General features: G+C 40.8%; 1 protein-coding gene across 1 annotated transcript in view; it reads left to right on the top strand.

The window, feature by feature from the left end:
- The first annotated feature begins 5,707 nt into the window (after positions 1-5,707).
- Positions 5,708-11,207, top strand: part of LOC118839924 (NACHT, LRR and PYD domains-containing protein 12-like) — a 55,322-nt gene continuing 49,822 nt past the window's right edge. The window contains exons 1-2 of the mRNA XM_036747422.1: positions 5,708-5,986; positions 8,072-8,119. Coding sequence (XP_036603317.1) covers positions 5,740-5,986; positions 8,072-8,119 — 295 coding nt within the window. The 5' untranslated portion in view covers positions 5,708-5,739. The remainder of the gene's footprint in view (positions 5,987-8,071; positions 8,120-11,207) is intronic.

The raw sequence follows: 11,207 nt of genomic DNA, 5'->3' as shown, positions 1-11,207 counted from the left end.
AACCCTCACTGTTGGCCCTTCCCCCACTCCCCATTCAAAATGACTTCTTGGTAGGGGAAAAACAAACCCATATATTACAATAAGAGTGATGGAGCTAGATAATAACTCAAAGAATTATGGCCCTTATGAAAGTAAAATTATGTGTTGTGACCCCCCCCGCCAGTCCCTAAATAATCAGAGAATCCAACAAGGTATATTTCTATTACAGGAGAATATCACTTCAGCTAAGCAGAATGAATCCCAGAGATAAACCAATTTTTTGCCCCAAATGTAGGGATGATAGAGAGTGCACCCAGAAGGATCTATGATAGCCAGGCAGACCCATCTACAAGCTCAGAGTTACTGTTATATGATGTTAATAATCAACTATTTGAAATGTAGAAAGTTAGATTAAGAGTATCAGAACAGGCAGGGATCAGACCTAGATAGGATGCACCAGGAAATACAGGACAGGTCATCACTCATCTAGTCAAAGAAGACTCTTTAATAGGAAATACTGTATATATTACGTGCTTGTATGCAACTACCTTTTGCTCTCTGGTATACACCATTCATTTCTGTTACCAAAATGGGGCTTTTTGGTGCTTATAAGTGTTGACATAGATGCTGTTTAGCATTTATCACATGCTATTGATATTTCTATGATGTATATCATTGCTGTATTTCCATATGCAAGGTTACTATATCTGTGTTAATATTAACAGCTAGCAATTATACAGTGCATTGGGGATTGCAATGGGCTTTACATATCTCTTTTGGTCCTCATAACAACCCAGTGAAGTAGGTGCTTTTATTATATCCTTGGGTGCATTTGGCCATGCAATTATGTGAGTGTGTGTAGTCATGAGTGATGAAAACTTTAACTTAATGTGGAACAGTATAAAATATGTGGATTATATAAGATATTAAGTATATAACATTTCGCACACCACTGGCTATCTTGATTTTTTCTCAAATGATATTCAATAACTGAGAATTTTTCACCGGACAAAGATATAACATAACCTTTTCTTATTCAGACATTATCGATTTACATATTTATTGGCAGAGAAAAAAGGCAGACTTTCAGAGGGAAAAGTACCTGGGAGAAAAAGAGTTTTGAGACTACCTGAGAAAGTTGCCTCTCAGAAGAAAAGGACTCACTCACTGAAGGCAAAGATGGGTGAAATGTCTTGTTTCCTAGCAACTCATTTGCATAAGACAATTCTATGGACTTCCACAATGATAGTTAAGACACCATGGTAAGAAGAATTTTTTGATACATATGGAACAGTTTACATTGCCTGTCTATGGTATGTCTGACAAAGAAGTGAAGTTTATTTTTCTTTTCACGTTAGGGTAGAGATGAATCACTTCAATCCATGAGACTCTACTTTGAGGCAGGAGTCAGTAAACGATTTAAGAAAGATCAGTGACCAAAGAAACTGAAGCCCAGTGCACAGCCAAGGCACAGAAGCAGAGGACAGAGCAGCATGAAGGAGAGTGGAGAAGGGAGAAGAGAAGAGGAGCTATTTCGAGCTAAGTCTAGCCAGGACCAGCTGAATGGAGTAAGACAGGTAGTGATGGTGCTGCTAGGAGCTGATCTAGTTAGAGGAAACCTCTCCCCTTCAGAAAGACTCATTGCTGCAAAGAAGAACCTTATGACTTGAAAAGCTGTCTATAAAAAGAAAAGACTTGGCTGTCTTTTCCTTTGCTGCTACCTAAAGTTTGAAAGGTCAAATGCCTCAGGCTGGTCAGCATTGCTCTTTATTGCTTCCTACACCTTGACTGGACCCAATAAACTGGCCTGAATAATTCTGCATATTCTAGACCTGGGTAAATTGTTTTGCTAAGAAAACTAATGCTTCCCCAGAGCCCAGTCAAGGGCTCTTAAGTCGTAAGTCTCCAGTCATACATTCTCTGCTTTTCATAAAAGAAATTAACATTTCTTCCGTGCTCATGAGTAGCCACAATGTGGCTCTTCTTGTAGGAGAGTGGAGGGATCCAGAAGAAGAGTAGCCCCATCCAACATGTGGTGTGTGGTATATTTTGTTCTTCCAGGACAGCAAGGACTGCAGTGCAGAGATGTGAATTACTCCAGGCATGAGGGTTTCCCTCCTCATGAGCCTCACTTGTAGGCATCTAGAAGTTTGTTCCCCCTCTTCTACATAGAGCTTATATGCGTGGCTGAGAGAATGTGACCCAGGATTATGGAAGGATTGTTATTATTATTCTTGCTTTTGTCTTGTTGTTTAACAAATGTTTTGTGGTTAGGCATAAATGAATAAATGGTATTGACTGATTTGTCTAAATGGAAGAGACATTAATAGGGACTTTGGAGCTACTATTCTAAGTGGTGGGTATATAGTACCCTAGCCTCTCCACCCTAATAAAAAAGCTGTAAACCTCTTTGCTACCCTGTCAGAGTAAGACCAATATTAATGGCCCAAAGTCTCTTTCCCACCTGTGGGAAGTCTGAATATCAACTAGCACCCTATTTCCTAAGAATCTTCCACTAACATCCACCAGAATGAATCTGGGCTAGCCGTATCTCCCCATCCAGTGCTTGACCTGCTCAACTCAGAGAAAAAAACTATAAAAACCCACTAGATTTTAATGATTGGGAGTAACTAGTTCCACTGGGGGCCCCAGCAGATTTGACCTATTTCTACCATCTGTCCTAACTGCCCTTCTTTATTTTAAGTTTTTCTCCTCAATAAAGAAGGCTTGCTGTACTATCTTGTCATGTGTTCCATGTTTCCTTCATCTTAATTATTATTACTTTTCACCTGTATCTAGAAACACCCTTATATCAGGGATCACCATGGGACCCTAAGAATTGAGTAGTATCCATGTAACAACATGGCCACAAGATCTGCAAGCATAGGTATAGGTTGAAATGAGTTAGGCAGATCCAAGAAAAACAGATAGTTCCTACACCAAGACTATAGAGCTGTCATGTAAGAAAATGAAATAAAAATCATAAACATCAATAGAGGAGACCAAACACCGATGGGAGTATTTATCTAATGAGATTATGTGTGTGCATGCGTGTATACATACATACAGATATGTATATATACATGAAAAATGAAGTGTAAATCCTAAAATGCTGCATAAATGGTAACTTGTTATAATTTTTTAAAATTTTTACATAAAAACCCCAGAAAATCAGTCAACAAACCAGACGAATGTTGCCATATGGACTTCTGAGGAAGATGATGTGAAGGATTATGGAGGAGTGTAGATCTCCCACAGACACCTCAAAAAAGATTTAAAATGGCAGTGGATGGAAAAATGATTGAGAATACCAAAAGAAACCATAAGAAAATCCTCCATCCAGTCCAGTGCAACAAAGGATGATGTCCAGAAGCCAGAACATGCTTGGAGAATGATCATGCCGTGTTCAAACAGGCAGTTGACAATGCAAACTCCAATAAATAGATCATCTTGCAAGAGTTCTGAACTGAGACGTTATCTGTCTGAAGTGTCTGAAGCCACTAAAACCTGCAGGTGTTCTGGAAAGAACCTAGTAGGAGGATTCAGAAGCTAGTCTCACCCTTCTGTTAAAGGAGGCCTAGGTCACGCCATCATTCTGATGTGACATTTGAAAATTAAGGTAAAATGAGAGGCAATTGTTTCAGCAAGCTCAATGGGTCAATGGCTTCTCTCAATTACCAAAGACCGTGAGGAAGACCTTAGTAGCTTTCATAGAGTTTTGGGAAGCATAGGAGAACAAAAAAAAGAGTTGGGCGGGTAGGAAAGCAATGCAATTGGTTACAGGGTAAACAGCCTCATGAGGGTGGGGACAACCTGTTTGGTTACAGAAAGAAAGCTGACTAATACTCACATGGGGCTAGTAGTCACTCCTCTCTGTTTTTAAAGGATGTTGACTTATGGGACCATCTGCATCCTCAGCTCTATAGACACTAGACCAGGAATGGCAGACTCCCTGGCTTCTAGGAGGGAGATTAAGACCCTCCTTAATTGTACAAGGACAAGCAAGGATGGACAGTATATCTTGGGGAAATGTACCAGGTCAAAGATACCAGGTCATGGATTTTTGTAGGAGCTGAAGGTATGAGGGATTAACAAGTTTTCCTTTCAGCTAACACAGAGGGTACACAACTCCTGTGACTAAGAAATGTGCATTGTTTGAGTCCTCTTTCAAAGTTAGAGATAGTGAACCAGACTCCTTGGTGTCCACGTACAACCCTCCAGGTTAACAGATTTCTTTGAGGGCAGAACAGAACAGTAATTAGCAGGAGAAGTGAACTTCTAAACTGAGCTTATAGCATGTTCAAAGGAATGTGGTTTGAGCAATCATACAAAATGAGGAGGTAATACAGAATAGGATTAATTATCGAATAGAATCAATTACAAAATGAAACAGAATCAATTTAATTTCTTCAATGAGCAGTGACCCACCAGGGGGAATTATGCTGTCATAAGCTCCAGAAAATTGGGCATGAAGGTAGGAGGATTTAGGTTTTGGCCTATGGCAACAGCAGCATTGGAAAGCACCAGTCTATGACAGGTCACTGTGCAGGGAGAAAGAAGCTGGCAATGCACACCTTGGAGAACCCAGAACTATAGAAGGAAATAGAGCCAGTTCAAGGACTGACCACTGGGGGGCAGGACCATCTTTAACATGTAATTATAGTGTGTCAGTCCTACAACAGGGAATGGAACAAATTCCTGAGGGAGGACTGTGCTTAGACGAGACAGAGAGAAGTCAAGGCTAGTACCTGCACTGGATCACCAAGGGACAGGGAAAGAAGCAAGGGATCATGACAAAAGGCAGGGCCTAAAGCCATTCGTGTCATCATAATGGTGCCAGTGGTGGCATTCAGAAAAAAAAATATGGAACAGGAAAGGGCTGCCAACTCAACAAAGAGTGAGGGAAGAGACAGAAACTGGTCCTGGTACATAATCTCAATCCAGGGACTGACACTGAAGATGTGAGTAAGATGACCAATTATAGTGAAGAAATTACAAATTAACAGACATCTGAGAGGTAAAACCAGAAAAACCAATCCAAGTAGAGCATCAGAGAAAAGAATGGCTTGCCACCAAAACCCCAGGGAATGAATTTAGAAGTTTAGAATTAGAAGTTTAGAAGAAAGAAATGATTAAAAAATTAAATTAGATCTTGTAAGGGGGAAAAATGGAAAAAGAATAAGTACTTTAGAACAGATATAGAAAATCTTAAACAATGATATGCCTTAAAATAGACTGGGGCAGACAGAGGATTCAATGATAGAATAAAAAAAAAAAAAGAAAAATTTGGAACAAAGTCAAAACATTGAAAAATTAGAACGTGAAAGGTATTTACTATCGAAATCAACAGAACTTGGAAAGAGATCACTGAGAAATAATTTAAGAATCACCATAATTCGTGAAAACCATGACCAAACAAAAAAAGTTGGAGTACTATCTTTTTAGAAATCTGGCCTCAGACACTTAGTAGCAGTGAGATCGTGGGCAAGTCATTTAACCCTGTTTGCCTCAGTTCCTCATCTGTAAAATGACCTGGCCAACCACTTCAATATTTTTGCCAAAGAAAATTCCAATTGTGTTCAGGAAGGGTCGGAAGGGCCTGAACAAGCGCTGGCCCTGGCCTGTCCTTGCTCATTGGCTCTGAGCTCCAGGGGCGTGGCCTAGACCCTGCTGATGCTGCTAACTCTGGACCGCTTCATTTTCACTTTCTCTTCCCTCTAGTCCGGCTTATTCTGAGGCTGGGCAGCAGACGGGGCTGAGATGTCGGAGACTGTCCGCTGCCGGCTGGTTCCGCACTTGGAGCACCTGACGGCTGAGGAGCTGGAGAAATTCAAGCTGTACCTGGTGGACTATCGCTATCTTCCTCGGGGCCGCCTGGAGGAGGCCGATCTCACAAAAGTGGCTGATCTCCTGGTCAGTTCTCTTGGGGAGCAAAAGGCCTGGGAGGTGGCTCTGAGCATGTGGGAGAAGATGGGCCTGAGGGAGCTGTGCGAGCGAGCCAGAAAGGGTAAGGGTCCGCCTGAGGGCTGGAGCTTCCCCCTCCCCCTTGCGCGGCCACCAAGGTTCCTTTCTTTCTTACTTCCTCCTTCCTACCTTCCTTCAGTCCTTCCTCCCTCCCTTCAGTCCTTCCTCCCTCCCTCCCTTCTTTCTTTCCTTTAACGGAATCCTCTTCTAGGGCTTCTCCCAGAACAAAATTACCTTCTATTCACTCTGTATACATTCTGAGTTTTCAAGTAGTTTCCTTCTAAGGAATGTCAGCTTCTGCAGGGCAGGCACTATTAGATTTTAATGTTTGTATTCCAGGACCTTGCCCAGTGTTTGGTGCAGTCATAGGTATTTAATTATGTAACAGTTTCTGACTTTTGACTTTAGAATTAGAGGGTCCTTTTGGGATATATGGCATAGGGCTGCAATAGGAAGGGAGGGTCACCTAAATGCTTGTTCCTAACAATCAAAATGGGAGGAGTACAGTTCAATCACTGTCCCTGATACTTGAGAAGAAGAACATCTGGGACAGGAGGAGAGTTTGCTGGTGGCAAAAGAAATTCGGGAGGTGGGAGAAAGAATTGAAGAGAAGGGCAGATGGTAGATCTGGGAGAATGGGGCTAATGGAGGAGATTTGGGCTGTGGCCTCAGCTGGGAAAAGGAGGAAAGGGGGTGTTGGGGACCAGTGGAGCAAGCGGGAGATGAGATGAAATGGGTTAGGCTTTGAACAAGTATTGTATCTCAGCACAAGGAAAATGTCCCAGGAAGAGCATGATTAGACTGCTGAATTTAAGAAAGTTCCCTGGAGTCTCTGCTGAATCAGGAGCAAGGGTCGAAGTTCTTTTCGTTTTGCAAATGAGTGCTAAATAACCAGAAGTCAGTCAGATGGCATGCACAATAGCAAGGATGAGAAAATTTGGTTCTATTAAGTAACCTTTTGTTGTTGATTCATGACTCTTCATGATTCTGTATAGGGTTTTCTTGGCAAAGATACTGAAGCAGTTTGCCATTTTTTCCCCACCTCATTTTACAGAGGAGGAATAAGGCAAACTACAGTAAGTGACTTGCCCAGAGTCTCACAGCTAGTAAGTGTCTGAGGCCAAATTGGAACTTCTTGACTTCAGGTCCAGCACTCTATGCATTGTGTTAGATAGCTGGCCAGAACCTTAATGGGTCGTTATCAAGTTACCCCATAGGTCTGTAGAGAGTTCGGGACTGGTCTACACCCTCTGTGTGCCTATGTTTACTTCTATCTAAAACTTGATATTCAGGTACCCTGGATCAGGGAGGAGAGAAGAAACAGGAAATAGCCAGAATAGTCTTTTAAAGTTCTAAAGTGGAGACAATGAAGTAGGATCTTTGAAACACTTGTGTGATATGTGTGATCCCAGCTTTCACTGGGTTTCTCAGACTAGTTCAGCCTCACCAGTAAACACTAAACCACAAGCTCTCTGGGCACTTAAAGCTTCCTGTGAGAGCCCTAGTGTATGTTGAATGGTTTTGCCCTTAATTTCAGTTTCCAGTTTGAACATCTGAAATTAATCGTTAAAAAAGTTAGAACTCCTTCTTTATTCACTTAGAATTCAAATACAAGAACCAAGAGGATAACAACTTTAAGCCAAACTTCTACTCAGCTGGAGACAAGAGGGTCCTAGATCCTGTCCTTTCTTCCACCTGGATAATGCAGAAGATCCTCCCACTGCCTTGAGACCCAGATCAAGTCCCACTTCCTTCAAGAATTTTTCTGTAACCCATCAACCTGCAGAAATCTCTCTCTCTTCTCCTGAGCTCCTGGTTATCTACATGCCTGGAGTGCCTGGCACATAGCTAGTGCTTAATAAATGCCTGTTGCTTAATTGATTCACTATCTCATATAGTTAGCCTTTTAAAGCTTAAAAATAATATTATTGTGTTTGTGTCATCCAACACACCTTTATTTGTGGAGTTTGTGGTGCTTTGACCTGGCACATTTCATTCCAACTCCTCAGGTCCCAAACTGAAATCTTCTCCCTAATGCTGTCCTCCACCTCTGTTCTTATTTTCAGACCCCAGCTATCTGTTTATGCACCAGATAGGTCTCACTCTCTTCTGATTTTCTTTCTTACAGAGGATGTTGGATCAGTTCCTGCTCTTCCAGTTCTTCCACCCTCCTCAGGTCAGTAACCATTGTCAATATAGAAGTCTAAGCTCAGTGTTTTTTTCTTTCTGTCATCTTGTAGTGCAGATTGTCTATTAACGGGGTCCCACTGGTAAAATTTAAGGAGATGTGCTGGAGGAACCTGGGCCACTGAGTGAATTAAAGTCTTGTGGGTTATAGCAGATAATGTACCTCTGAGTACAGCAAGATGGACAAATACTGGCAGTGACCTTGTTTACTAACAGAGTGAAATGGTCAGACCTACACTTTACTCATGCTAGAGGTAATAGAGAAGTGCCAGACTTTATTGATGAGGAAAATGACATGATCAGACCTGTGCTTTAATGATGTCACTTTTGTAGTAATATAGTAGATGGAGAGGGGAGACATTTGAGATGAGATGCTGACTAATCAGGAGGCTTATGTAGGACTGCAGGAGAGAGGTAGTGTACTCTTAGATCCAGTGACACTGACCTAGCTTTTTCCACAAATAAGACACTTCATCTTGAGCTACTTGGCCAGCGGTGGGGAACCTGCTGCCTTAAGGCCACATGTGGCCTTCTAGGTTCTTAAGTGCGGTCTTTTGACGGAATCCAAATTTTACAGAGCAAATCCATTCTTTTAATACATTTTTGTTCATCTTTTATATTTTTATTTAACTTTCTAAATGAACATACTTAAAATACCAAAGAAAAAAATTCCAACAAAATAATCTTCCCAGATTGACTGACAAAATTAGAACAGTAGCAAGCCATAAGGGCTAAATTGATGCCTGCTACTCTCTTAGTTCTAACTAAGTTTATGGGGATTGACACAACAAACTCATTAAAAAGTTAATAACTTTAAAATAAACAATACTTTTCAGTTTTTAAAATTAACAAGTACCTAGTAGTTAGATTTTTAGAAAATAATGTACATTTAAAGTATATCTAATTGAAGTTTCCTTAATTTGGCCTTATTTGATTACAGGTAAATTAATTTGGCCTTTGAATGAATGGGTTCACTACTTTTGCTCTTGGCATTTTCTCTGGCTCTCCCCCATGCCTAGAATGCTCTTGCCTCATCATCTCCACTGACTGGTTTCCTTGGCTTGCTTTAAGTCCCCCAAAACCCCATCTTTTAGAATAAGTTTTTCCTGATACCTCTTAATGACTTCCCTCTCTTAATTATTTTCTGTTTAGCTTGTATGTAGCTCATTTGTACATATTGGTTTACAAACTTCCCCAACTTCATTGTGAATTCTGTGAGGGAAAGGACTGTCTTTTACATCTTTGAGTGTCCTCAGTGTTCAGCATGCTGCCTGACATAAAATAGACACTTAATAAATGTTTGTTGACCAATTAATATTCTTATACATATATGTATATTTAAGCATGGACATGAAGTATACACATATATACATAAACCCTGACATACATGAAAATGTACATTTACACCCATATTTATAAGCCCACTCATAGGCTCCAGAAAGCCATTCTGGGCTCTAGGGACTTTCTGGTTCATACTACTTTGCACACTATAGCTCCATCCTTAGTGTGTTTACTTTTACTAATCTTTACAATTTTACCCTGCCTTTAAATCCAAGTCACTCAAAGAAGTAACATAGAGTACATGTGTCAAAAATGTGGCCCTCAGGCTCCATGCAGCCCACAAGACTCCTAAGTATAGTTTGAAATAGATTAAAATGATATTGGGAAATATATAAATAAATTATATATAATAAAATATAGATAATATATTTTAAAATTAGGTCATAGCAATCCTTATGTTTGGATTAGTAACCCCCATTTCTATTTGTGTTTGACACTACCAATGGAGAGGAACTCACTGTCCTACAAATCCACCCCTTCAATCGAAAGAATAGAAAGGCCTAGGGATTGTATATGGAATGTAGACACATGGGGATTATATTTAACCAGAGCACATGTGTTGAGGGGTAGTTAACATTACCAGTGCTGAGACCTGCCAGTGTCTTCTGGAAGTGTCATTGATAGTTCTAGCACTACTCTCTGCCAAATCCTCTCCCTGTTGGGGGCCATGTCTCCACGGCACCTTAGTGAATGGCATGGTTCCATTTTAGCTAGTCTTCAACCCTCCAGCTCTCTCTCAGGCTGCCTAAGATAGCTTGGCCCCCTAATACAACCTCTAGGTGGCGCAGTGGATAGAGAGAGAAGAGAGTTACTGGATGGAAGAGATCCTCTCACTCCTAGAGGTCGTTTCCCTGTACAACCTCTGAGAATGTCAAAGGCAGGTTTGAACCCAAATCTCCCCTGACCCCATCTCCAGTGCCGCCTTTCTAGAGCTCATTTTGTCTTCTATTATTGCTTTAACTTTCTACCTTTCATTGTGTCTCTCTCCAAGAAAACAAACCTCGAAAAACAATAGGATAAAACAGAAAGCCCACCTAGTGAAACAGTTAACACAAAAATATTAACAAGAACATGTGGCAGTACAGATAATCACTTTTTGTCTATCGTGCAAAAATATTGTCAGTATGGTTAGGAGCAGTTTATGTCACTCTTCCCTTGACCTAGCCATCATTATAGTGAAGTCAGGATCTGAAACTCCCTGGGGAGTTGGGGGAGGGGGCAGGAGAAGAGAAGAAATAACTAGACAGTGGTTAGGCTTCATGATCAGCTCAGCCTTGGTTCTCATTCAAGCCCTTGTGGATAATAGAGACTGTAATTAATAGACCAATACCCTCACTTCCTGGAGGGAAGATGCCACCAAGAATCTTCCAGGAGAATGTTGAGTGCATCCCACTTCATCACCTAAAAGAAAAATTTTCCCATCTAAAAACCTGAGACACGCTGGAGATAGGTTCATTCCCTCCCATATGAAACACCTGTACTAATTTCCATCTTTCCACAAGCCCTGACAATTTATAACCTTTTTTTCCCCAATCTGGAAATAAATATAGATCTATTTAGGTGATAGATACCCACACATATGAAGAATCAGCATAAAGATTATTAAATGCATAGGAATTATTGAGATCTTTGAGAGAGTGAGTATATAGACAGAAATGAAGTGAGAAAACCTGAGGGCACTCTCATATTTAATAGGAGACAGAAGGGTAGTTATTCATTTTTCCCCAATCTGGAAA

This window comes from Trichosurus vulpecula, chromosome 2 (genome assembly GCF_011100635.1).
Source record: "Trichosurus vulpecula isolate mTriVul1 chromosome 2, mTriVul1.pri, whole genome shotgun sequence".
NCBI classification, from domain to species: domain Eukaryota; kingdom Metazoa; phylum Chordata; class Mammalia; order Diprotodontia; family Phalangeridae; genus Trichosurus; species Trichosurus vulpecula.
This window is presented reverse-complemented; position numbering and strand designations above follow the sequence as displayed.